The sequence below is a fragment of the Meleagris gallopavo genome, chromosome 14, assembly GCF_000146605.3.
Source record: "Meleagris gallopavo isolate NT-WF06-2002-E0010 breed Aviagen turkey brand Nicholas breeding stock chromosome 14, Turkey_5.1, whole genome shotgun sequence".
In the NCBI taxonomy this organism is placed as follows: Eukaryota; Metazoa; Chordata; class Aves; order Galliformes; family Phasianidae; genus Meleagris; species Meleagris gallopavo.
The window spans coordinates 10,392,339-10,420,336 of record NC_015024.2 but is presented as its reverse complement, the minus strand read 5'-3'; the positions used below and the strand labels follow the sequence as shown (position 1 = coordinate 10,420,336).

The window sequence follows — 27,998 nt, the reverse complement described above, 5'->3', positions numbered from 1 at the left end:
GTTCCCACGCTGCGCGCGCGCGGCACGCCGGGAGGTGTAGTCCAGCGCCGAGGCGCGCTCTGCCCGGATTGGCTGCTCCTTTCCCGCCTCGGAGAGGCCGAGGGGCAGCGGGAGCAGGAGGTCAGGGCGTGCGCTTCCGGTTGTCAGGGGCCACCGCATGTGCTTCCGGAGGTCAGAGGTCACGGCGTGGAGCTGCGCGGCGCTGCGGCAGTGCTGGAGGAAGAGGAGTAGGGAAAGCGGGAAGGACGCGGGACGGCGGCGGAGCCGGTCTGCGGGCGCACTGAGCGGGAGGGCAGCGGGCGGCTCCGCCATGTCCTACTGCAGGCAAGAAGGTACGCGCCGGCGTCCTCCCAATGTCACGCGGCGCGTCTCTTCCTGAGGCGCGGAGGCGGCGTAGCTCCAGGGGTGGAGAGGCGTCCGCGGCGGGCGGGAAGCCGCGGGGCGGGCCGCGCTGAAGAGGCTGCGGCCGAGTGGGGCACAGCCGGGCCGAGGTTGATTCGTGTTCTGCTCCCGTAGTCGTTAGGCTGACGGCCGCAGCGAGCAGAGCCTGTGTGCCCAGCCAGGGAAAGCGCTGAGGCGGGCAGGGTGAGGCCGCTTCTATACGGAGCTGCATTGGTCGTGATGCTTAACGAGTTTTGACCACTTTCTTACCTGGGGGATGTATTTTTCCCCCTTTTGGTGAAATGTCTGGAGTTCCAAGCTGCAAAGAGTGTTGTTTTGAAAGGACAAACTTTGGCACATTAGATGCTGATTGTATACTGTGGTAACTTATGGTTCTCTTTGCCTTATGTTTTTAACTTGCTTTAACAACATCTTGTGCCTTCGCTGGGTCTGTCAGTTGCCTTATGGCATCTTGCAGAATGACAGCTGCGGTGACTGCAGTTACAATTTGTGTTACAGCTGCAGAGATGGGATTATAGGTCATGCTACAGTTAACAGTGCTGATATTTTATCCATTTCTAGTTCATTTCGTGTAAGAAATCTCAGCTGTAAAGCTGGCTGGAATGCCAGACAGCTGACAAAAAAGTTTCCTTTTAGAATGAATCCAGGTTTATCTATTTTTCACACATGTTGAAGACATGAATGAATGCAAAGCAGAGGGAATTACTGAACGTTTTCTGGTGGAGGTCATGTTGAAGGACAAGAGGATGCTAATTTGTAACGTGCTTTGTCATTGTAGTGGCCTTTCTGAATTTGGAGATCGAGAGGAAGTGTTTGGGGAGCTCATTCCAGTCAGTGAATGCTGAGCTGTGCATTCACAAAAGTTTCTGTTAGATGTACTTGATGTACTTTTCTGCTTCTTTGCCTTTGAGCGGTTTTTTTACAGCCTTCCAGAGTTGTTGGGAAACTTTGCCCTGGTTGTCAGCCAACAGCCAAGCCTTTTTTTCCCCTCCACCTCCCCCCTTCATAACTACTTTGTTAAATCAAGAGTGGCACAAGAGCAGGAAGTACGCTCTGTTGTTTTTCTGCCCTTGGTAATGTTCACAGCACCTTTCAACATAGCCTGTTCTAAGACCGTTAAAGTGCCCTTTAGTATTTAATTCACATAATTATTGTAAATTATGGCATGACTCTGTAATGGAGACTGCTGATCTTAATGAGTATCCTGCCGAACACTTTCTGTAGCTCAGGATAGTTTTTCCTTTCATTTTTGGTCCTTTTCTTCAGCCTTCAAACTCCCCTTCAACCGAGTTTGTTCTCCTAAGAGAGCAGTAGTTTGAGATTGTTTTAAAACAGCTTTTTAACCTCGCTGATCAGTGAACTGTACAGTGATTTACAGCTGTTACAGTACTTTGCTATGAAAAGTGGAACTTAAGAAGAAAAGAACTTGATAGTTTCTGTTCAGTTTTCTGTTCAGTTCTTAGTGAACATTGAGAATAACTTCCTACAGTTACATGAGTGTGGTACAAAGACAACAGGATCAGTTTTATTCGCTATTCTCCTAGATAAATTACTACTTGATCTTTTTAAGCATATTTTGATTTTCTCCCCTAGGTCTAATTTCCAGGTCTTTTTATAACTTTTAGTACCTTCCCTATGAATACTTTCCTGTTTGTCTTTATATAAGTGTTCCTGTGAACCAGGAACTTAAAATTGAAGATGCTCAATTCATTCAATATTAACATCAGGGCATCGTGTTGAGTATCTCATTACTCTGTTCTGGTTGGCCACTCTGTATGTTACTTAGTCTCAACTTTTCCTGATCTTTTGCTTATTGTCTCCTACATGACAGGAAAAGACAAAATTATATTTGTGACTAAGGAGGACCATGAGACACCAAGCAGTGCTGAACTGGTTGCAGACGATCCAGATGACCCTTATGAAGAACAAGGTCAGTAGTTGAACAGAATGGAAGTAGAGATTGATGCACCACGTATATCATATTCTAAAGATATTAATTCGTTTTTAAAGAACTGAGATAGTAGGGTAATGGTTTCAGCAAATAAACACTTTATTCAGTAAACTTAGAAAACTGTTTAGTAAATATACAGTCAGATTCCTCCCAGCCTTAACTTCCAGATTAGGACAGCACAAATGACGTACTTTCCAAATGTGTTTTCTTTTTCTTTTGGATAGTCTTTCAAAGTCGCCTGTTCACGTACATCAGTGAAACATTTGGAAAAAAATGTCTTTTCTTGTATTAACATACTTAGAGCCATTCTGATTGTCTTTCTTAACTATCTCAAATGACTAAAGTGCCATTTTCAAAATGGCTGAGGTGAGTTACATGCCACTGTCATTGCTAGGAGTTTGTTGCCTGCCTCTGTGCAGCACAAGTGATCTCTGAGTATCCTGCTTAATGTAAATTGTATATATATGACTTATTCTTTACTGTACAAGTGGCAAAATAATCAGTAATCTTTTAATTTCATGACAGGTAAGTTCAAATTACAGCTTTCAACTGTAAGGATCTTGCCTTGAGAAGAGGCAAGTTTTCAATGACAGTTACAGTTCTTATACAGAGTTTACCCAACCTGCAAATGAACTAGTTCAGGAAGCTTAAGAGATCAGAGTATTTCTGGATGACTGGTAATATTTTGGTTGCATAAAGCATATTTTAGGTTATTTTTAATGATGAAATATCTTGTTTCCTGTCAGGATTAAGTACATTTTGCCTATGTTAATAAAATGTTCTGAATGTCTGTGAATTTATATTTTTTTTTCTTATTTCCTTTATACTTAAATGCCATTTAGCCTTGTCATTTTGTATGATTTCAGTGCTTTCACATTAGCTGAGGCTGAAATTTTCTTAGAAACTGGAAGCAAGTGTCCCTGTGACCCCCAGAGGGCAGTATTTAAGCACAGTTTAGCAGCTGTGTAGTGCAAGGGGATGCTTTGTTAGCTGGTGTAGTATGTAGTTTTAATTTATGTCGTTAAAATAACTTTGTTTTCATAACTTTGTTTCATTAAACATAAAATTCAATTGTACTTACAAGAAGATATTCTTGTCTCTATAATAAAGGATGCGTGCTGCCTATTCAGGCTTTGCAATAATTTTCACTGGCTTTTTGACTGTATGGTAGGGTTGACAAGTAGGTAACCTGACAGCCTTCAACCTGAGATGAGAAAAAATGTTCTTCCTGTCTCTGCTCTTCCCTAAACCTTCCCCAAGTCCCTATGTCTTATTTCAGGAAGATTTTTAGAAGCTACAATTTAATATCTGTCAGGAATTCCTCCATCTCTCCTATTTTCAGGGAAGTTGTGTCACTGAGATGCCATGACTAACCTGCCTATTTAATGGAAACAATCTCTGCTTTGGGCTTTAGCATTGTTTTTGTTGTGGCAGCGGTGCTTCAGCTGTTGAAAATTTCACGGAGACACCTACAGGCTGTAGAATCCAAATGGTATCTTTTACTGTCTTGACTTGGGTGGAAGATGAAACATGCAAGTGGTTTGTGGAAAGTGTCTGAGGAGGCATAACTTGAAAAGTATTTACTCTGATTTGTACAGTGTGTAGAAATTTAGCAAAATCTGAATTTTTAATTCCTGTCAGACGAATTTTAAATCCATTATTGGTCTGTTAAGTGAAGAGGTAACGACCTCTAATGATCAGATGGCATCATTAAGTTCACAGTTGTTTTTCTGTGCTTTCCTGCTTCCTCTGAAAAACTGGAGACTGCTTGCAAAATAGAGGAGGAAAACTTTTTTTTTTTCCCTAGAAACCACATCTGGAAAGCATGCAGAGCCGTAGAGAGTGTATCATTCACTGAACTGTTAAGTCACTTTGTGTGATGTATGTCTGGCTAAACAAAGTAGCTTGCTGTTTAGCTAAGTAAATGCATACATGCAAGCTGTATTGATGTTACATGTGGTCATTCCGAGTTTGCCTGTCTTTCCCCTTATAATTATTCATGGTCTTTCTTTGGGGATAATTAAAGTATTGTATTCTATTAACAAAAGGTGTTGATCTAGCAACTGCATGTGGGTGCATATTGGTCCTGGAACTATAACAGCTATTTTTCACTCAGGATTTTGAGTTGTTCTTTCTCTGGTTGTACATATGCAATGATTATAGTGTATTGTGCCATTTATCTAGGTAATAAGCTAGTAAAAATTAAAGAAACCATTTCCTCCTTGTTTGAATGACTTAATTCATTCCTCATATATGTATTTTGCTAGGTATTGAAAGGCTGTGGTGAAGAATGAAGGTGATAGTTCTTTTTTTATTATCGATTCTGTATTTATAGCATGTTACATCACCTTCCTAAACTATAGAAGAAATAGAAAGCTAGAAGCTAGTTACATCAGGGACACCTTGCAGTGAAATTGTGTAACTATATGATTCAGAACAATAAACTCTGTGTTTAAATACTCTAATAAGCTTATTCTTAGCATGTGGTTACTTACTGCCATGTTTTAAGGGCTCCCAGAAAACTTCTCACTTGAACAGCGTCAGACTGCAGAGCTGCAGATCAGAACAATTCACATGTCACAGTATGAGCCACATCTAATGGGAGAGAAGATTGTAGGCAAGAAGGACATATGGGCAAAACATTCTAGGGTATGTTGAATTGCAGAAGCTCTGAGTCGTGGATTTTATTTAAAAGAAAATTGGAAGGGACTTTGTTGTGTATAAAGTCGCAGGCAGACTTTTCTTGTTTAGCTTCTAGTTTAATAGAATGCTTGACTGCCAGTGTTCAAGTTTTGTGGCATGATCTACCATCATGCCTCTCTTGATCTTTTCTACTGTGTAGTATAGAGTATTGTTATATCTGGAAAATAATAGATTTATCATGTAGATATGCCATAACCTTATGTCTTCAGGAGTTTAGCATCTGGAGTTAACAGACATTATGAGTCTTCGAGAAGTCTTGTTTTAGTTGCTGGACCACTCAGGAAAACCTGTGCTCCATCTCCCTTGTGAAAAAATAGAGCTGTATTATGTTCTCTTTTTTTGATTCTGTGCTATCTGTTATGGGATTTCAGCAGGCAAAACAGGAATATGTAGAGTCACTTTGACCTAAAAGTTGTGAAAGAAAAGAAATGGAAAGACTGACAAAGTAGGTAGGTTCAAGATAGCTTTTTGAATTGCAGTATATCTCCAAGTATGTTCTAACTGAAGGCCTTATTTCTGGTCTTGTATGTAGAATGTGGAAGAGTTTAAAGTAAAAGATATCCAGTTTTCATTACAATCTTTGCTTCCATCAATTAAATTTTTAAAATTATTTTTAAATGTGTATGAAGAAGGCACTAGTGAGATTTGTGCATGAAAAGTGGTTTTTGTTAGCATTACAGGTGTGATGGGGGAGTTGGCTAAAAGTACATATGAAATTGCACCTTAAGCAAAGACAGTTGCTGTCTTCCCTCTTCTGTGTTTGTCCAAACTTATTCTAGTTGTGTTATTTTAGAGATTAAGTCTTGAAGTGTTTTCCACAAAGGACTAGTAAAGCAAACACCCAAATTCTTTTAAGAAAGAGTTTGATGAATGATCAGATGTACAGAACTGGTTTTCTTTATGACTGATGATGTTCCATTCAATCCTGCTTCCTATGTTTCTGTCATCTTACATTGTGGATCCTTGGATTTTTAGTGGAATATTTGGTATATAACATGGAAGAAACTTTTATCAGTACAATAGTGAGGCTTCATTACAGGAAGTAGTAATACACATATTGACATAAATGCATGTTTCTGACTTCATCCATGATACCAGCAGATTCTAGAAGCTAAGAAAGAATAGGTTGTGTGAGGTCAGCAATTAAATGCTAACCCAGGCCTCAGTCTCCTATGATGTAAACAAGTGGGTATTTTCCCCAGGTGCAAGCACCAATGGATTATGACTCACTGGATCAGTGACATTGAGGCTGCATTTGAAAGAAGTGTTAATTTGGGGGATTAAAGACAGTAATCCTGTTCACTGCAGACATGTGATGTGAATAGATAAAATTTATCTCCATTTTAACTGTGTTCTTACCTAAACTGATAGCTTTTTTTTTCCCCCGTTCTGGATTTCCTGCTCAAATTTTGGGGGAAGGTTCTGTGTTAGCGTTCTAGAGTTCATTTAAAACAATGAAAAAGCATTCTTCCAGCTTGATTCAAAAGAATTCTAATCTTAATACAGGAATTAAGTTCTTACATTGCATGATTTTAAGGCTCGCATGCCTCTCTGACAGAGCCTGGCAAGTGGAAAAAGACTTAATTCAGGCAAAGATATAGAACTGTTCTAACTTGTGCCCAGTGATGGATCATAAAGATCAGAGAGAGAAGTAAACAGTCCAGGAAATGGAAGGTGTTTTGCACTCCTGAAGCTACAGAACTCCTACGGTATTCTTAATACTTCCTAGCAGCTTTCGTTGAATGTAATTAATTTATTGAAAGGAGCACTTAACTTTACTTCTCTCTTCTATTTGTTCAGGATTGATATTGCCCAATGGAGATATCAATTGGAACTGCCCATGTCTGGGTGGAATGGCTAGTGGTCCCTGTGGGGAACAGTTCAAGTCAGCCTTTTCTTGTTTCCACTATAGCACAGAAGAAATAAAGGGATCAGACTGTGTGGACCAATTCCGTGCTATGCAAGAATGCATGCAAAAATACCCAGATCTTTACCCTCAAGAAGATGAAAACGAAGAGGAGAAGTCGAGCAAAAATTTGGAAGCTACTCCTGTGGAAGATTCTGTTGCCAAAGAGGAGAAAGGATCTAGCTAATGAAGATGCAAGGAGGCTGTTGTCTCCATTTCTCGTTTTCAGAGACGCAGACTTTTGCAGTGTGTCTGTCTTCTGAGTTGTCAACAAATGTTTCACCATTGTTCTATACACTGTATCATAGTAAATAATTTATTGTGGAAGGAGAAATCTCAGTGTGACAGTCTTGCAAATAAATACTGCAAAAGGCACCAACGTATGTGTGTGCTGTGTAACCTGTTACCAGACACAGTTAATACTTTATCAGCTGTTTTCACACATCAAGTTCTTCTTGAGTTTTGACTTGAATAATCTCTTTAACTCTATATAGCTGATAACAAAAATCCCATTAATGTACCAGGTCATCTTCATTTCAGTATGCTCTGATCAGTAGATGTTCTTTTGCAATGTTTTCTGTCCTAATAGAGATCACATTAAATGATTGTTTTTCCTTAATGATTTTTTTTGGCCACAATGATACAGGATGTGAAAATGACCTAAACCTAAAATGTATAAGATTAGATGATGGTTACATTGTGCTGACATCAGGTAAGGTCTACAAAAACCAACCAACAAACAAACAAATAAAAAAAACACACAAGGAAATGTCTGATTTCATTTGTTTATTGTGATGGCTTTTAAATTCTGAAAAATACTTGTACAACCATTGATATAAATGAGTGGAAGGAATATTGATTATTAGCTTTATTTTTGTCAGTTTGTCAGCACAGTTTTTGTTTTCCCTTAGCTAAAGCCTGCCTCTTCAGTATTTAGACAGGCTCTTAGAAAATACTTTGAGAATACAATGAAAATGTCACCTGGTGTAAAGATCTCAAAACAAATACTGTGACTTAAATACATATTAAAAAGTAAATACTTTTTACCTTCATTAAATGCTGTTGTTTGTTGTTGTTTTTTAAACTAAGGCTGTTTGTATTTGTGATATTCTACTTCATTGTAAACGGACTGAATGGGTTTGTCTATTGTGAAGATCAATTGCTTGAGTTTTATTCTATTCCCATTCTTTTCTTCCCATACCCAAAAACATAAAAACAGGCATAAAAAATGTAAAGTGCTGCCAGTAGCGCTATAGAGAAGCTGAACAGCTAATGAACTATGTGGGAATTCCTTTAGAGATGCAAATAATTTAATAGCCATTCATTATAGTTTAATACCTGTGGATAAGGAAATGCTACAAGTTTTTTCTTTCATTGCAATCCTTGGGCTATGAGAGTTGCATTACAAAACAAGTTTTCCCGGTGGCTTCAGTATGTGTTCATTGCACATTCCCTCTAAGTGTATTCATTAACTTAACCAAAGTATAAAAACATGCAGGGCCAGTAAATGGAATAATGTTTAAATGCTTGCCTGTCTTGATGGGCAGCAATCCTGAGTGCTCAGAAACATTGCTTCCTTATAATGTTCTGGTATCTTTCTTGAATAAGTTATTTCTGAATGCTTCCGAATGTTTGAGGGAAACTTCTGTAAAGTTCCAAAATTTCTATGAACCATTTATATTTTGGTATGGCAGATGAGTCCTTTAAAAAAAAAATCCTGAGAGAATTAGGTGACTGACAGCTCCGTTCTGAGGGGATGGATAGCAGGTACTCTCAGCATCTCGCCCTATAAAAGAAACAAAATGTGACAGAACTTCTCACTGTGACTCTTCAGTGTGCAGGAAAACAAATGCCAAGTTAACCTGAGTAAATGGGCACAAAAGCAGCAGTGATAAACCTTGGCACAGAGGCAGCTGGACCATGAAAACGTAATCTTAGGCAATCAGATAAACACTGGGCACCAAATACAAAAAAAAGTCATATGCACTCAAGCTTTTGGTTGTTCAAATGGAAATCCAATGCATTATTTGTGAAGAAGCAAGAACAGTTTGTGAAGGGATACTCTGTTCTAAGAACTGTTTGTCTTATTTTTCTGCTTTGCTTTTCTTTCCCACATTGCCTCTATGCTCAGCAAGTTTGAGATTTATGCTCTGTATGAGTACTTTTAGCATCTGTGTACAAAACATAAAATGCTTGCACTTCAGTAAAAGATTAGGAATTAGAAGGTAGATCATGTGTAAATATGTTTCCACTTCTTTGCTATACCCATGAAAGTAAGGAAAGAAGATACTCAGTGTGGACTCTGCAGCTGGCCTTGATTGTGCAGTTTTAGGGTCAAGTTGTCTCTCTTGACAATTTTATATCCCTTGAAACTATTATAGAATTTGCATAGAAATTTCCTGTCCATCTCTGTATCTAGGATTTGTGGTTGGTTTTGGTTGTTTTTTTTTTCCCTTTCAGACTACATGAAGGGGAAGAATACATTGTCTGGAATATAGATATATACAGAAATAAAAAATATACATATATTTTTGGTATATAAAGTGAATGTGTTGGTCTGTGCAGTTAATGTAACTCCTTGTTTCTATTATGTTTCCCAACATTACTTTGTTGATGTGGTTTTCCTTCTATAGTCCAATTTGAAATCTAAAATCAATCAGTGGTTATTTTAGCATGTCATAAAGATGATAGAATGATCCCTAGCAATTTGTGGCAAGCTTGTGAAATAAGCAGATTTAAGTTTTTTTTTCTTTTTTTTTTTTCTTTCTTTTGTCTAGATACAAAGCTGTGGAGGTGTATAATGCTGTCTTGTTCTAATGTATTCCTTAGTTTTATGTAACTGTTGTATTGGTTCTGTCTCCACCATGAGGGAGCTTCTGAATCTTGGGGTGAGTAGTAAATTTAAATGGTTTTGAGAAATCACTTGCATGGAGTTCAAGAGGTGTTGTACACGCATTACTGTGTACTTCTTTTATGTCATGTCAAAAAGGATTCATTGGAGGAAAGCTTTCAGTATAACTGATCTTTATTTAACTCTTTGCCTGTCAGTTGCTCTCTATCCTAAAGCAAAACATAAAAACAACTGTGTTCATTAGAGTTTTACTTTGCTATGCTATACTATCTCCATTCCAAAGTGCTGGCTTTAACTTGTGTTCAGTAACCTTCCTGCAGATACAACCTTGTTTCAGATATGAAAGTGACCTTTGTTAGCTTTGCTCCCTGCAGTAGCAATACTACACATAGGGGTGTCAGGAGGGAGATGTATATCTCGCAGTTTATTTTAAGGATGGTTACATCTAGGAATCTGGCAGGGCTGTGCAGGAAACAAGATCTAGATCCTATCCAGTTCTTACTGAGAATGTCCTTGTTGAGCCTTACAGCAATGTCTCCTGTTCATCTAAGACACTTATCTGATCACATGTCAATGAATCTCTTTGAGGAAAGTTGCTATCTAAATGCGTAGAACCTACTTTCTTATTCCTAGGGAAGAAAAAGGGTAGTATATGCTTCTTAGACTCGTTTTACCTCATTAAAATTCTAACACTGTTAGTGTGGGACAGCGTACAGAAGCTACCAGCAGTTTGTCATTTATTCTTAATCAGCTCTATTCACTGGACATGACTTCATTTTGTAGAACAGTACTAGCCTGTCTGCTGTTGTGGTTTTTTTTTAAGCTGCTCTTAACCCCTCTGGAGCTGATGTTTTTCCTGACAAGAGAAAAGACCCCCCAGTAAACGAAGAATGAAGAAATGCAGCAATGATTATAACGTTGATGTTATTGTTCTTTCCCACTAATGCAAGACTCTACCAACTGTTAAACTATTTAAAATGTCAAACCATGTGTTTTGTTTTCTATTGAATTCATAGCTCATGCATGAAGTTACGAGGTCTTGTTATTCATTGTAGACTAATTCTGACTGTACAGGGTAAGGGTAAGATGCTAGAGTTCCAGTTCTCCAGCTGAGCTGGAAGAAGTAGAAAAAACACGTCTCTCAAATGCTGGTATATCCTGATACTATGAAGATCAATAAATAGATCAAAGACTGCTAAAATAGTCAAGAATTAGGTATTATTAAATGTAGTATGTAACTGCTCTTACACACTGCATTTTAGGCAGCTGCTATTAACATATTAATAGCACTACTAAAAGCTTGCCTTGGATTTTGCACCCATCACTGCCAGAAGCACAAGGGCTTATGATTATAGAGTACCCTGTGCATTCATCCAGTGGTTCAGGCTGGAAAGGCCTTTTCATGCATTCACATCCACGGAAAGTAGCCCCATGCAACACACTAAAATGCTTGGAATGTTGCTTAATTTTCTGCCATTTGCTAATTTAATTGAAATCACAATGGACCTTTTGTCCTGCTTTTTACGGGGAGTGCAGTCTCTGTTGCTCCTTGATACACAAAAAGAAATTTTTTGCAATTGAAAGAAAATAAACTTGAGGTGGCAAGTTTCCCCCAGAGGTGGAATGTATGGCCATAGCTGCCTCATGTAGAGCTGATTTTCTCCCACTTGCTGCTAACTTTTCCTTCCTCAAGAACCCTTGGACTTTTCCTTTGTTTCTTCTTTTTGTGTGTTTCCTCTAGTGGATCCCATGTTCTTTAGCATAAGTCAGGAGCCAGAGCCAGATTGGAAAGGCAATCTCTAGATAAAAAGCAAATGTATTTTGAAAAAAAAAAGTAAAAATAGCACGTTACAGACTAGACTTGATGAATCAGTGAGCGGCCCATTCATGAAGGCCCTGTTATAGCCAAAACAAAGAGCACAGGAAGATTTGTAATGATTGCGCATTGCAGATTAACCGGGATGCCGCACTGATTTTGAAGGATAATTGGACGTAGGATTTGCTGTACCAGATCTGATGATGGGTCCTGTTCATTTGTTTTTCTTAAAAGGACATGTCCCTTATGCATCCACACTAAATACGCTCATTACCTTTCTTAGTGTGCTGGATGAGAGATTAATTTCTACATCTGTGTTTTCTAAGCTTTTTCTTGCTGTTAAGTGTTGCTGCTTCCACCCTGTTCCTTTTCTATGTTGTCTCCTCATATGTTCCCAAATAGCACTTTCTTTTCATCCCCTGCAGGCAGTCACTTTTCTCCTTACTGTTGTTGGCTGTGTTCTCTATTCTGGCCTATGGGGCCCTCACTTCTTTCTCCTTGGGACAGAGTGAAGTGTCTGAAAATGAACTAGGTTGGATCCAGCTGGTATCGTTCTCATTTGGTACTGCATGGGACAAGTAAGGTTGGCAGAATTTGTCTGTTGGATTCAGAGCTTGCAGTTTGCATTTCTAGTGCTGTTCTGGTTCAGAATTCTGTTTATAGCCATTGTGTTTCTGTATTAGGAGTTTGTACACATGTTAACAGGTGTCATCAGCGCAGTTAAAGATTGAAATATCTTCAATGCTTGTGATTTTTACTTTTTTTTCTCATAAAGAGCCAAATTACGAATGAGTTGGTATTCTGTGATTCTCAGAGTTAGGCTTTACAGTTTCTCAGGTGCAGAGAGCTGCGGTTTGGAGAATCCAGTCTGTTCTGTGCACTGTCCGTGTGCGTGGGTACTGAGTAGCAGCTCTGTGTCAGTTGCAGTGCTTCCTTGACAAATAACATAATCCAGTACTCAGACTTGTGCACTGGGAGGTGGTACATCATAACATTTCTCATCACAAAGCTGTAAGTGGATGATGATAACATGTCATTTCTGTGTGAAGAATGAAGGTTAGGCCTTAAAGGTACAGTTGTCTCAATAGAAATACACAGCTAAGATATGAACTTGTTAAAGTGCATCAAAGAGTAAGATCAGGTGTCATAAAGAGTTGCAAAGATGCATCTCTGGTGACAGATTGGGTTTGGCTTTAAGCCTGGGAACCAGCAAAGCAGACGTCTACATTCTGAGCATTTATGGATAAGGCATCTTCTGCCTACCTCTCATACATTTCTGTTTTTATGCCTTGTACCCCTCAAGTCAACTACATGCAAAGGAGGAGTTAAGAACTTGGTATCTTTTTAGACCTTAGCAGACCTGATGTATTTATTTTGATAGAGAATTAAACACTTGGAAATCTTAAGTGTAGGTATATGCAGTGTTGAATTTTGATTAATTATTGAACTAACATAAATTAACAGCTCCTGTTTTGTCTGTATTCTGTACAGTTTCATACAAAATGTACATTTTTTTTCCCCGCAGGCTCCTCAGTATTAAACATGTAATGTGGTTGCCTTATTTGCTAAATGCTTTTCTGCATTTGCTAAACTCTGTGCTTGATATTATTGAAGCAAGAGCCTCGATGATTTCTGTAATCATTGTGGTTTATTAACTTAAAAAGTATTAATGTGCATGTAGTTTGAGGATTGTGTGGTTCAAAATTCTAAAAATAGATCCCAAACCAGACATCAATGTAAATGTCTGAATATTTTTAATTGATGTTTTAAGTACAAAAGAGAATGTGCTACAACACGTAACAAATAACACACTAACTCTTCCAGGTCTGGGGGGTCTTCAGAGAGCACTTTGTATAAATTATATCAACTCAAAGAAAACTTACATCAAGCAGAATGGAAAAGTCATGAGACATGGTGAATGTTACAGAGAAAACTTGTTCTTTATAGCAGTGAACTATTTTCAGAAGTGCACTGCACAAAGTTCTGCTAGGTATATTTTCCTTCTTGACCATTTGCCAAGAGCAGAAGATGAAGCATTAGTGATGGGATGTTACCACACAGGAACTAGAGCTCAGCACTCACCTTTTAATGAACTGCTTCCATGTTTTAAAGGTGCATGTTGTAAGAATGGTCATTTGCTCATGGATGGATGTACTGCACAGCTGTTACAGAACTGCTTTGAGCAACAATACCATGTTTGTTGCTGTTGTGTGGAAAGTTGCATGTGCTTCTCCTTCAGGTGACTACCTGCACTGTTATGCATTTTTCACAACTTTCCAGGCTTTCCTTGTGGCCAGATGCTTTTATTTAATCTTTATACAGGATTTCCAAATGATGCATTGCTGCTACTGTTTAGTATGTGATTGCTACTGCTCATAAGATGCTTTGTGCATTTGGGCATTGTAGGGTTTTTCACAAAGGCATCTTTAAGAGGGTCCTATTTTACTATAAGAAGCAGTACAGCCACTTCTGTACAGGGAAAATACATCTTCTTTTCTGTATTAGTATTATTTATATTATTATGCCACCTAAGAGAGACAGTCACAAATATAATCGAAAGATACTTGGTACTGCACGCAGACCTACAAAACAATTCATCTTGGAAAGAGATATCTTTTGTGGTAGTTTATTTTAAATTTGCTATGTATGACCATGTTTGCTTGTTCTGAGAAACATGCAGCAGCTTCTGTCACTCATCCTGCACTATCTCCTGTACATGTGAAGCCATTAAATGAGAGCTTGTAGTTGGAACAAAATGTGCATGTTTCTGACTAACAGAGGGAATGAGGGAAACTTATCTATATAGCCACCAGCAAATAAATTAGAGATTCAAAGAGTGGGAAATTTGGATAATAAATTTGTTGAATGTTTTTGGTGTTACCTCCCTCTCCCACCACCTCATTTGCTTTACACCTCTCTAAAATGTATGCTTATGGTTGTCACTCATTTCTGAGCGTGCAACATATTGACAGCTGTCTTTGCACACAACCGGGTTTGCAGTAAGGTAATCATTACAGTATTACAGCACGTACTAGGAGAACATACTAGGGTATCAATATTTGTGTTCCAAATAGTGTTTCTACTAGCAACTGCTGGAAATAGTCGCGAATGACCATGTTAATAAATAATTTTCACCCACCAAAAGGAACTGTGAAGCTGTTCACTCTCCCCAAACATCACCAATCTGGCACAACAATTAAAACATGGAAGTTTGCTGTAATACAGTACTGACTATGAACCAAAATGGAATACGATCACGGTAAATGAGATGCTTCACAGGTAAAATGACCTGTGTTGAAAGGTATGTTCCTTAGTTTGTCTATAAACATACACCTAATTTTCAATTATTGTGAGAGGCCCTTTGAAAACACTTAAATTCATGAACATGTCTTTATTCCTGTTTGAAAGAGAGCTAGTCAGTCTTCTTGTTCAAACAGCCTGAAGATGATAGGAAAGGATGTTATGCGCCTGACTTCTATACGCTGACATTTCAAATTAAGCCAAATATTCTGTTTAAAAAGTGTTTTATTGCATTAATTAAAAGCTTGTTGGAGATGCCACATTGTTGGATACCACTTTAGCAACAACAAATAAATAATGAAGTGCTTGGAAGACAAACAGAAGGAAAGAAAATCTATGGCAAGAGAAGAAAGGAAGGGGAAAGAGAGACACTTTATACACTGTCAGCAGAAAAGCAGTGTTGTTTTTTTTTATACCTGCCTGCCATCTATTTCCAAATGACCTGAAGGTTTTTCTGCTGTTCAACCAATGCAGACTTAAAAGGAAAACAGGTACAATTAGAATTAACAAAGCTGTATTCTTCAGGTTCCCAGTGATGAAGAGAAAAAACCTGTAGCCCAGAACAGCCACCCCTTTGCATTAGCTTTGGATTTTCCCACGTACCCATCAGGAGTGCTAAATTAAGGTAGTGCCTCTTTTTGAGAGCATCAGACAAATTGTAGGCGTGGAATAAGATATATGCAGAAGTAGCACATGTGACCACCTGGAAGTATAGACTGATCCATTATCATTTCTGCTTCACTTAATGAGATGATGTGTTTAAATGAACTCCATTTGATCATGATTTCCCTGTCTAAGGGGCAGAAATCAAGAACTACAATTTCTTCAAAATATTTTGTTAGGAAACGATTGAAATAGCTACCTCTTCATTACTGTGGTGTAGGGAAAAATTGGTTTAGAAAGAATGCTTTTGCAGGAAAGGACTATTTCCACCTAGAGTGCAGATGTTACCTCTCCTGTACTTCTGTGGGGCGGGAGAAAAATCCTCGTGTACAATAGGAAGGCAACTGAAGTTCAGTATTTTAACCTCAAGAGTGTCCAAGAGAAATAAAGCAGAATGAAAGCACTAAGTGCAAATCAAATGTCAATGGTCTTGAGCACAGCTTGAATAGCCAGGTTGCTCTCACAGTAACTATAGCTATCTCATTTAATATGCAGTACAAGCAACCCATTTACCTCCTACTTTTGTAGCTTTTGTAGTACTACAAACTCGACATAGGAGCAGCTAAAGTTCATCACATTTTGGCTCTTTCCTAGCATAAGGCTTTTTGGTAGTAATCACTGTGCAACCTTTGCCTGGTGTTGCAGTTTTGAGTACTACAGCAAAGAGCAAAATGAGAGCAAGAGTTGGATTTGGAATGAAGTTTGTAATAAGGAGCGTTCTGCAGCAGAGCTCATCACTAAGCACTGATGATAGCAAAGTACATCTATAGAGCCTTGTCCCAGATGAGTCCTGTGTTAGTTTGTTTCTGTTCAGCCATCTGACTGTATTGCTTTCTAGAAAGCAGCGTGTTATACTGGCATAATCGTTGATGGTAAATAAAAATATCTGAGCTCCTTTAGGTAGATATTATATTCGACATACTTATCTAGTATTATGCCACTTGTGAAGCTGAAAAAAATTGCTGCCTGTTAGTGCTCACTTATTTAAAAAAAACTACACCCAAGTAATGAATGTATATGTAAGCAGCTTATATGTATTAATATCAGGCTCTGACTGGAAGTGTGGAAACACTAATCCATACCTTCAGTTTTGCTTTGTAAAATGATTCTCTGGGTACACGGAATCAGGCTGAAATTAAAAACTGTAACCTATGGATGATGCTATGTGATAAGTCTGTGCATTTTGGAAAAAAAGCAGTCATGTCCCAGCATTTTCTACGGAAATGAAAGGAGAAAGGGTGGTGAGCCCACCTTCATTACTTCAGCTAGGAGCACATTCATTGGGAACGTAGGAGCTAGCTACACCTTTCACTGCAGCGTTACTAAAAGGCAAAGTTCCTCACTGTAATTTTTGAAGCTGAAGTTACTTGCACCCTGTTCGAAGAATATCTGCCACTTGTTTTCCCAAATGTGCTTTCCAGGGTTTCACCAGGCTGTTCATGTTCACAAGAAGTTTGCTGCTCCTAGAGTCCTCCTGGCCTGCTATCAAGTAGTCGGTACCTAATTTGAAGGAAAGAAAAAAACACGGAGTAGAAGAAAAATGCAGAAATTCTCTCCTTTTTAAGGATTTCGTAAGTGGCATCTTAGCCAGCTGCATGTCGTTTTTAAATGTCAGTTTGTGCACATGCAATCTTGTGTGTATGCACTCATGCATGTGCATGCTGTCAGTGCTCACTCCTAGAGTAACAGCTGAGATGATTACATGCAGAAATTACAACTACAGGTTGATTTAGTTCTGAAGGGCTTAGCAATTGCAGACTCACCACCACCACGCACAGATAACCAGCTTTGAGTCTCATTTCTCTGACCTTTGTTCTAAGTTAGCGTAACTCTATGTGCTGCAGTAGCTTTACTCCTGGCTTTTATGGGCGTGAGTAGCAGAATTCAATCTCAGTACACATGGAAACTGCTACTGTATTCAGCCTATATTTTCAGCAGCCTACGTGTGGAGGTGTTCAGGGAAGAAGAGTGTTTTAAAGTCCTACACAGAGAATAGGTGGATTTATACCTCTTCTTTTGCATATTTACTGCTTTCTGTTTGTTTTTCTTGTTATTGTAAAATTTTGCCCTGGTTGTTTGACCTTAACTGAGATTAGTACAGCCATCCTGATGGAAGGCAGACAGCCTTTTTATATCCACCCACTTAACTGCCAAAGAGTAATTCTTCGGGTTCCATCTGTGGAATGAAACTTTTGGAGTAAAGACAAGAAGGAACGCAGAGTTGAAAATCTTGGCAACAGAAAGATCACATTGTTAGTGTTCCTGAGGGAAACAAAAACACAATTACTGAAGTGCCTGAGAAGAGGCTGCATGGGGGTTGGCTGGTGAGCAGCCTAAAGGGCCAGATTAATCTCCGTGCCCTGTGCAGCTCGGCTGACACAGCTGGTCAGCATGGCAGCAGTGTATTCTGGTACAGCAGTCCTCTCCTTCTCTGTTAGGAGCAATTCAGATATCTCTAGGAAATGGAACCACTGAGCATTCACTGCAGCATGAGAGGGATAACTATGCTTGCCAATGGGGCATCTTAACAGATGATCATACAGTCACCGTGTCTCACAAATGTTTAATGAATTGTTCCTCAGAAATCTTGTTAATATAAAAATACTTGGATTTTTTTTTCTCATAAAAATTATTCAAGTCACAAATAACCTGGAAGTTCCAATCAGTTCACAAAAGGTGAAACATCTCCAGGGTGACTTGATTTTTTTCTTTGTATGACTTTGTTATCTGACAAGAAAGTGCTTTTTACTGCTTTTTACTCCATCTCTTTGATGGAGATGAATGAGAAGTGTTCAGTAGTTGTAGCCAATGTTCCTAATGAATTGTCACCACTGTTTACAGGAGGAGCAAGCTATTGGCTTGTGTAGCTGCACTGCTTATGAAGTAGCTGTTGAAGGTAGTTTCAGTCTAGTTACTGTCCAGTGGATAGAGGAGCATCCCATCTATTGCCTTTTATCACATCCACCACAAGGAAATGTGTTTTTGTACTTAAATGTTTAAATCTGGAATTACTTTTTCTGTCCTTTATTTTAGTAGTCAACAGAAAGAAGTGGGTTCACTGTGCTTTATGCTACCTGGAACTGCTGTACCACAGTGAATTATTCCAGCTAGATTTTATCTCCATTACCCTCATGCTGTGTAACTTCCTTCTTTTCAGAAGAGTTATTCCTGATTTGCAGTGGTGCAGATGGAGGATGAGTCTGATGAGCGCCATAACAGCCTGAGTCTAATCCCACAGAATAAGTGCTAAAAGCATTTTGTTCTTACCAGGATTGAGAATGGGACAAGTACATCCCCTGTTGGTCCAGGATTCTGGGTAAATGCTTCTGTTGCTCCGAGCAATTTTCACTTTACCGGATTTCAGGACCTTCTTCACTTTCACAACAACTTCTGCATGTGTCCCTTTGTCATGAGCTGACAGGATTCTTGCTTTTATCACTGCCAAGAAACATAACAAGATGGACACCAGCACAGAATTTCTAAAGGTTTTTTTATGTTGCTAAAAAGTAGAATTTTAACATCTTGAAAGAAGGAAGGCATGAAAAAACACTGCAGTTGTACCAAAAGCATGTTCTAGTGCTTGTATGTTTCAGTCATGTTTCCTTCCACATAAATTTGGAGAAGGGAAACTGATTTTTTTTTTTTTTTGCTGAAGTAACTGATCCTTTCAACGTGGTAGTTATCAACTATTCTTCAGTGGGGTGCTGTCAGACATTTGGAGATCACAGGAAAACAACTGTACGTATATAGAGGAAGGGTGCAAAAACAGATCAGCTGCTAATGATCTGATTTGAAGCACACTGATTCCACTGATTCTGTGCCTTATATTTGACAATTTGAAAACTCGTCTTGAATTGGTATAGCTTTAACATTAATCTTTCTGTATTTGTGTCCAGTGGGAAGGGACAGTCTGCTCCACAGGAAGGAAGTCAGGAAGTTTCCTGTCAGACATATCACATGGCTGAAATTCCATGATTGCACAACAAACCAGAAGAAGTATTTTTGTTCTGTGGCCTAACATCTGGTTGCCATGATAGATTTCCTTTAATTTAATAGGCTCCCATAACTTTTTGGCAGGGTAGACTCATCCAGCTTGGTCCCATGAGCAGGCTTTGTTGTGTCGTGACAGAAGCATATTGAACCTCTGGATGCTGAAGCTTTCCTTTCTTGCTTCATGCGATGGCATGAACCAGGTGTTGATAAATCACAGTATTAAATACATTCTTGGTAAGCTAGCATTTGAGCCTGCATAATGACTGCAGAAGCAATGGCAGAGATCAGTCATTCCACAGATTTAGAGTTTTGCACTCCTGCTGTAGAAAGTGAAGGTGGAAAGGAGACACCAAGGAGCCTGGCATGAAACAAGCTATTCACTGATCAGCTCTGGTCTGAAGTTGGACATGTCACTATACAAAAAGCACAAAAGAAATCCTACCTCTTATTTGCCAGTTCTGTAATTTTTCACTCCTATCAGCTAACAGCAAATAACATGCATAAAGAATGCTCTGGAAGTATCATACCTTGAGGGCACTTACCATAAGCATATTTCATTTGACAGAAGTCAGTGACGCTTCCAAGCACCTTCTCTTTGCACACACACTTTTCTAGCAGAAGAATCACAAAACACAAAAGGTCGGAGAAGAGCCAGGAAATGAGGGAGGGAAGAGAAGCAAATGCTATTCAGTTATAAAGTTTTATGTATGTAACTCCCATAATCTGGATGGACTTGAATAGTCCTTGAGCGTGAGCTCACTTATTTGCAAATCTGCTTCTTGTTTGGTAGTATGATAATTAGTTTGAGATCTGAACAGTGCTGTCAAGTAAAATGAGGCCATCATGGTGTCTATTAGATAGTTAATAAACTGATACTAATAAAGATTTTTATTAGAATCAGATCCAGGTTTAAATCAAGTAAGTAATAATATCCTTTTTTTGATCCTATAAGCTAAGAAATGATGAACCTCGCTGTTATTAACGTAATATTGCTCTCAGGAAAGTCGAGGTATACAATAGCTGGTGCTACTACTTCTGGGTCTTAAGTCATTGATGCTGGTAAATGTGGACTTTCACTTGTGGCAAGCAATACTGACAGCATTTCAAGTATTAAAGGCTCTACCTCTTCTGTAACCTTGCTTACTTGATGACATCTGGATACAGTATAAAAATTCTTTACTTTCTGTCTTGAGCTGCTGGGCGATGAGGGATGCCTTATTCTTAACATCACTTTTGTTCCACCTCAGAAGTGGCTTCATTTCAGTGATGGCTGACATAGTCTTTTTACAAACAGCAATTGAAACACTGAACAACACATTGAGTGATTGAGGTGAATCTGTGTAAATTTATAAGCATTATGACAATAATTAAACATACAAATGGAGAATATTTTTCACACAATCTTACTTATGACTCATTGGTTTCCAAAACCCAAAGTTGAATAGCAGAACCTTGTTTGGAAAATAACAACATAGGTATAATAACCAATGACAGCTCAAATCAAGAGATGTTGCCAGCAGGAGGACGAGTAAAGCTAAAGATGAGACAGACTCTAAGTCAGGGTGGAAAGAAGAAGGAGCTGGCACTGAGTGAAGTTAGTGGACATTCCCAGACCCTGGGCTGTACCTGGGTGTCTCAGAGCAGAAAATCCCTGCTCGTGGTCATTCCATTTCCACTCATCTTCACTCTCATTAGTTGGTGTTTGCACAAGGTCAGGGATTCGTCCCCCAATGGGGATGTTAAAGAATGGCTCGTTGTCATAGCTGGAAGGGCACAAAGAGGAGAAGACTTGGTTAGGACACAGAAAAGCAGATTATGGCTGCATCCAAATAGTTAAGCTTTCTCTTTTCAGGTTGGAAGTGTAAGAGCAAAACTTCATACCTTGTAGAGAAACCATAAGAGCTATGCTTTTATTTAGACCTCACCAGTGCTGACTTAGCATTTTTGTTTTTAAATAACTACATTTGAGGCCTTCTTGTCATTTTTTCCTTCTGGTTGGATGGTTCATAGGTTTGGGCTTTATTTTTGTTATTTTTTTCTGAATCAAGTAACTCTAAGTTAGTGATCACTTGATGATGTCAGTGGGAACTGAGGACACTTACAGGACTGGTAAAACTGCAGCCAGTAAGTCATAGGATTTCTATACTGAGATTAAAGCATGTTTGGGATGCATATACCTGCCCAGTAGTAGACATAAAAGAGAGACCTTGAAACACATTTTACCTTGGACGCAGAGGAGAGGCAAGCTCTCCAGACTCTTCCATTTATTTCCAAGGCAAACAGATGTATTTAGGACTCCTATGGGGTTGTGGAGTTGCTTCTTATTAGCAAAAGTCATCATTTCAAGATCGGCTTGGATAATACAATGGATTTACAAGTGTGCTAGCCATCAAATGGAATCCAAGACACCTTTTATGATTTTACAGCCACCTTTTCAAATGATATGCATCCCCTGGCCTCTTCCAGCATCCTCCATTTACTGTCATTTTTGCCATATTTTGTTTAACCTTCATTTCATTTTTACAGAACCCCATCTCAAACTGAACTCAAATGAGGGCTTCTTTACCTATTGAAACAGTTTCCAGTATGTTGGTCGCAGTCTCTGGCACAGTCACAAGGACGACAGCCATTTTCTCCGAAGCCCCAGTAGCCCATGAGACATCTATCGCAGTTGGGGCCCGCCACACCTGGCTTGCAGTAGCAGAATCCCGTCTTGGGGTGGCATCGCCAGCTCCGGCTGAACGTTGCATTGGCTGAACCCATTGGCTGGCAGGAGCAAGCTATGGAGATATGGAAAGAGGTGACTGAAATTATGTGCCCAGGGCTCATCTGGTTATGTGACATTTTTGCAAAGCTGTTAAATTCCTGCCCTGCTGATGCTCAACGGCTTTATGTCAGAACAGTGTAGATTATGTCAGAACAGGTAACCTACACTTGCAGTATTTTTTATCTTTTCAACTCATTAAGCACAGCAAGATAAATCCAGCTAGATCAATTCTTTCCTGTATACAAATCTGGAACATACAGGGTTTTGAAGCAGTAGAAAGAGGCCTCCACTGTGCGTTCATTTTTCAAATGGCTTGCAAAAAGATTCACTAGCGTGGATGTGGTCCCAAATGATAGCTATTGCCTGCAGTCTTTCCTGGGAACAGACAGCACAAAGCTAGTGTTTCCTCTGGAGCTAGGTGTGGCTTATACAGGTGGTTCAGAAAATCTGAAATATTTATTCAGCGTCTACTTCTACATTATCTACAGATTTCTTTCCTTGTGAGTTCTAGAAGAAATTTTACCATGCATTTTACCACTGTATACATGTAGGAAAGCTGATGAAATTTATTATAAATAAACTTGTTAAAAGAAAAGGAAACAGAATGAGAGAGGATCTCTAAACTCACTAGATGTGTTTTACATGTAGCTGAAGAGCAATATGAGAAAAATACAAGAGATCTTCTTAATGCTATGGGCAGTTTAACACTGGCCTGAGCAACTCAAGACGACTTGATAGTAAAACAGATAGATACAGCTCCTATGGGGCACCTCCTTCAAATACAGCAAATTGTCGTAGTCCCATGCCACCAGTACATTCCCAGTGTGACAGCATCAGAGAATGAGGTGGAAAATCGTATCTATATCTATTTATATCTCTGGTGGTGCAAAGCCAGGCTCAGCTGACTCCTCCTCATCAGGGAATATGTTAACTGAGATGGTTCAGCCTTGAGCCAATGGCTTGTAAAATACAAGCCACAAACCCACTAATTTTTCCTATTCAAACCTGTTTGATTAAAATGAGAACTGAGCTAAACTCCAGGCCTTTGTATTTCAGTTCTTTTTTTATAGTAACAAAGAAGCTTGCCCTGTTTTTTCCTTGTAGCAGTGTCTTAAGAGGAAATATATCACTATATCATCCATCTGTAAAAGGGAGGAAATAAAAATCTTGTGGCCAAGATCTGCTTTAATAGAGCTTTTCAACTAAATGCTGGACACCCAAGGTGTTTGGATAGCTTGGATCAGGGGCCAGCCTTCTGGATGCTTATCTGAACCAAACACAATCTCCAAAGCTTTTGAAGTTTGCCCATCGTTGCTACTAATCAAACTACTTTTCTTCATGAGCTCACAGATAGTAGAACAAATGAACACTCTGGTTGCACACATCATTTTCCAAGGGGGGAGTATACGACTACAAAGAGTGTTAACTGTAGCAAGCACAGATTCACTTTCATCTGCAACTTCACATTTGATGCTCAAGAAAAAAATATCTTTCAAAAACATATGAGAAAAAGAGTGAGCAGTTTTGTTTAATAGGCAATTCTCTTATGATCTGCTTACTACGTAGTTATTTTTTTCACCATGCCCTGTGTTCTTTATGCCAGTATTTTTAATAATATTATTACACTCTGCTGTAGACAGATCTCAGTCAGTTGTTTTCAAGGGACACTAGCACAATAGCCTAAGGACAAAAAATAAGCGTGCTGTCATGGGCAATGTACTCAACACAATGAGCTGGTTGGCGGATGGCAGCAGGCTCGCCTGTTTGCCACAAAGCAGTCTTGACTTTGGGAGCAAACCCAGGGATTTTGCTGTCAGTTCTGGAGAGCAGGTGTAACAATGAAGTGCTCATTAGCACTGACAGTTTCAAAGGCAAGTTCTGATTTGTTGCTGCTCAACTTGAATTACTTCTGCCCAGATTTTTGTAGGACTGACTACATCACCCTAAAAAAGGAGACACTTAACTTCCATCCAACACTGAAAATGTATTAGATTTGGGGACAAGAAGCTTCCATTAGTGCAGACAGGTCTGAGCCACAAGCAGTGAGAGGTTGCCAACATCTGTGTTGGCCTGAATCCAGATTTCTGATTTCATCCCAGTATCTCTGTATCTAAAATCTACCTGTGGAGTTTTCACATAAATTTTCTCATATTTCTGCAACTTCTGGATCTGTTTTTATTCTCATCTTTCAGTGTTCAGGTTTTATCAGTTAGGGTCACAGGACAGATGGGTAAGTCATTAACATCATTAGCCTACCTGTCACCAACCAAGGCAAGATTCCAATTCAAGATGAGACCTTCACCCATCTTATCCCTTAGGGAAAGTACTGAAGGCAAGTGACTACAACACTGACAGGAACTAATAAGGAGGTAGAAAAAATGCATGTTTTTGTTGTTGTTGTTGTTGTTGTTTGTTTTAGTTATTTCAGGGCTGCAGTTCAGGAAAACTAATGTTCCAAATGAACATGTTCCCCAATTAGAAACAGGGACAGCCTTCTGGTGGATCAGAGAGCAGGCCAGATCAATTAATGTACAACACTTTCAGATGAGTTATACAAGTGGCTTGCAAATGCTTTACTCAGTCTGTGTTTATTTAGCATTTCAGCTTGGGTGTGTACATTGTCTGGCTTACAGAGTGTTATGGCCAAAATCGTTGTGCATCTAAGGAAACTCCCAAAATAAGAGCTCACATGTCACATGCTGAAGGGGCAGCTGACGATGACTGAGTTTTATCTGCTTCATAGTATCATAGATTTGCAGATAAACCTTACAACTAAAGAAACAGAAAAGCAAACTTCATCTTTTTACATTTCCCAATATTTAACAAAGAATTTTTCCCTGCTGATTTTTGTTTCTTTCCTCTTGGCAAACGCTAGTTTTCTCTATCCGCCTCCCCGTCTAACAAAACACCAGCCAACATGACAATAGCCTTGTTTGTCAAAGGCATCATCAATTATGTTAGGGACGGTGTGCAGACAGTTCTGGCTCAGAGATGGCTGGTTATATGGGTTCCCCCCTTGATAGCAGTGTAATGCAAAACACTTCACTGTGTATTAGTAGTGGCTGTCAGTCACAGTGTATCACAAAGCATCCTCTTGGCTTTTACTCTCACTCCTATCCTAAGATTTTTGTTATCCTACTGGATGTTGTATACTGTAAAAGAGGGAGACAAGGAATAAAAAAATATGAATTATTCATCAGCACAGCTGTCTTCCCCATGTTATTAGACACAAATGTAAAAATGTAATATTGGTTGCAAAAATATGATCCTCAGTTACAGGAAAATAGTAAATGCTTCAAGTGACTCAGTGAACCAGGATGTATATCCCCTTAAACTTCTGTCTAGTACTGCATAAGAAACAGCTATGACCAGATTGGCTGTTTGATGAAAGACAGACAACAACACCTTTTGAATCTGAAATATACACACGTGCATCTTTTGTGCATACAAACAAATCAGAGCCATTTTTAAAGCATGTCAGATGTGGGGATTGACTCAGCCAATGATGCTTCTTAAATGAAGGCAGTAAGATAGACAGCTGTGTGTGTGGTCAGAGCTGATTAAAACAGACTGAACCAAGATGTGATCAGGCCTTTGTGATATTACAATTAAAAGTTCACTGCCTCTGCTCAGAAGTAAAAGGAAGAGCAGTAGAGCTTTTCAGAGTGTGTGCATGTGCATCTGGCCACATTTTAATTTTCAACCCTTGTGCTTGGAGTAAAAAGTTTGTTTTCCTGGACAGCCTTTCTAATGGGTCTACATGCCTGCATTTTATTTAAGCTAAGCAAAGTGTGAGTACAAAAGATGGTACCATTTCAGAAGGATCCTTTAAGCCTCCAAATAAGCCACAGGAAAGAGCCAAGGATACAGCAGCTTTTCTAATCACTGGTTAGGAAACGATTAGGCTTCTGAGTCAAAGCTGTCCTACAAATCTATATTCAAACCACTTAATCCCGTGTTGTCACCCCCAATAACAAGCAGGTGTGAGCTTTGCTCTGGTACTCTTCTCATGTCTTTTTTTAATAAATCTAAATAGTGTCAAAACAAGGCTCTGTACATGACCTGGCTCTCATTCACCTCCAGCTGCTAGGGAGAAGCAAAGGGATCAGAGGCAGGCTATCTCTGCAGATGAAAAGGAATAACAGATTCACACTTACATGTCAAATCTCAACCTATTATTTTTTTTTTTTCCTCCAAGGGAATGTCTTTGCAGTCTCGCACTGGAGGGTCAGCAAAGGGTGGTTTGGATAGTGCCAGGACATCCAATTGTTATACAACTTTTTTTTTTCCTAGCAGTGATTAATAGACAATGCTGTTCATTATTATGACTAATGCTTAAAGACTCTTTCTGGGCCTGGGCAGTGTCCTGTTAACTTTCTGGGAGCCTGAGGGGGCTGTCACAGCTGAACCTAGACTTTGCTCTGGATGGCAGAGCACTCTTCAAGCGTGCTTTCTCAAAGGGATTAGCACAGCATTTCATTCAGCTTTTTCATCAGATTTCCTTTCCCAGCTCAGTATCCACTGTACACATGGGTCAAGTTTTGATCTCCCATGGAGATTTTTCTTCTCTGACTTCAAAATTAGAAGCTGAGAACCAGGCAAAAATCATCCATTCACTCTGCTGTTTGCAGTTTATTATTGCTTTTCAGCTCTTGCCCAGCATGTGAGTTGCTGACTATTGTAAGCCTAGGACTTTTTGTGTGGTTTTCTCAAACTGAGATGATGGCTTGGAAGCAGTACATGTAAATCCTGACAAATATTATGGTTCAGAATTGGCAGTTCTTCTGCTTATGATCAGTAGGCCAAGGTTTGAGGGAAATGTACCTGGCTTGATTGTCATCTTTCATACATATTAGCAAGGCTAAAAAAAAACAAAACATGTAACAAGAGTTTTTAGGGTCACACAAGCTAAACAATTTGCTCACTCAGATTAAGCTTAATCTGGGTGATTAAGTGCAGGTTTTGCAACATAAAGAATGGAGAAGAGAGTCTCTGTTACAAATTGCATGAAGTCTGCACTAGGCTTAAGGAGCTGATGTTAGTGGTCCAGGAGGTGAAATCTCCCCTCTATCATATTCTAATCCAAACAGTTGTGCCTGTCTACACTGGTGTTTCCACGTTTTCTGTCACTGATGCCCCATTTGTTTCTATACAAGTACAAGCACTGTGCGCATGCAGTCTACTGTAAAACTAATATTACCTAGAGTGAACTACATGCCCTTGTACCTGAATAACACAAGCATTCATGTATGACTTTACTTGCCTGTGAAGGAGTCCCTCTGACTTAACTTATGTACAGATAAGGTCACACTTACTTATTGATAATAATGCTGCATCAAACCTGTTAGATTCATCTCAACCAATGGAAACCCTCTAGTGCAGGCTAATGGTCCAGAATGCCTCTAAAGTTAGGGAACATAAATAGATACCCTTTAGAGGGCAGTTCACCTTGTCTATCATAGACATCGGTGTTAAAACACAATAAATCGTCCCTTAGACATCCTACTGCTTCTTCACTGACTGTACACAGAATCTGGAAAAGACATTTAAATTTCAGGATGGCAGCAATCAAGGCTTGAGTGCACACGATTACATTTGAGGTCCTGCTGCTGGTGGCAGCACCCTCCCAGGTGAAAAGAATGCTTT

At 39.3% G+C, this 27,998-nt stretch overlaps 2 protein-coding genes across 3 annotated transcripts in view; one reads left to right on the top strand and one right to left on the bottom strand.

Moving 5' to 3' along the window:
• The first annotated feature begins 106 nt into the window (after positions 1 to 106).
• Positions 107 to 8,019, top strand: CHCHD4 (coiled-coil-helix-coiled-coil-helix domain containing 4). Its single transcript, XM_003210123.4, has 3 exons — positions 107 to 332; positions 2,234 to 2,332; positions 6,857 to 8,019. Exons 1-3 carry the CDS (start codon positions 158 to 160, stop codon positions 7,147 to 7,149), a joined length of 567 nt encoding a protein of 188 aa, XP_003210171.2. The 5' UTR covers positions 107 to 157; the 3' UTR covers positions 7,150 to 8,019.
• The window catches only part of LOC100541214 (netrin-4), a 53,396-nt gene continuing 33,132 nt past the window's right edge, over positions 7,735 to 27,998 (bottom strand). Inside the window, exons 6-11 of one of the 2 annotated variants that reach the window (XM_010718553.3) lie at positions 22,152 to 22,365; positions 21,212 to 21,348; positions 20,128 to 20,196; positions 18,860 to 19,030; positions 16,936 to 17,092; positions 7,735 to 8,748 (exon numbers count right to left, since the gene is read on the bottom strand). In XM_010718553.3, coding sequence (XP_010716855.1) covers positions 16,956 to 17,092; positions 18,860 to 19,030; positions 20,128 to 20,196; positions 21,212 to 21,348; positions 22,152 to 22,365 — 728 coding nt within the window. In that variant the 3' untranslated portion in view covers positions 7,735 to 8,748; positions 16,936 to 16,955. Of the gene's footprint in view, positions 8,749 to 15,136; positions 17,093 to 18,859; positions 19,031 to 20,127; positions 20,197 to 21,211; positions 21,349 to 22,151; positions 22,366 to 27,998 lie in introns of those variants that run through there. The other variant, XM_031555575.1, reaches the window with a different exon arrangement.

Excerpts from the sequence above, each read along its gene's own strand:
- CHCHD4 (XM_003210123.4), top strand. The coding sequence starts at position 158 with ATGTGCTTCCGGAGGTCAGAGGTCACGGCGTGGAGCTGCGCGGCGCTG. Across the intron at positions 333-2,233 it reads GTCCTACTGCAGGCAAGAAG|GAAAAGACAAAATTATATTT; the intron begins GTACGCGCCGGC and ends CCTACATGACAG. Across the intron at positions 2,333-6,856 it reads TGACCCTTATGAAGAACAAG|GATTGATATTGCCCAATGGA; the intron begins GTCAGTAGTTGA and ends CTATTTGTTCAG.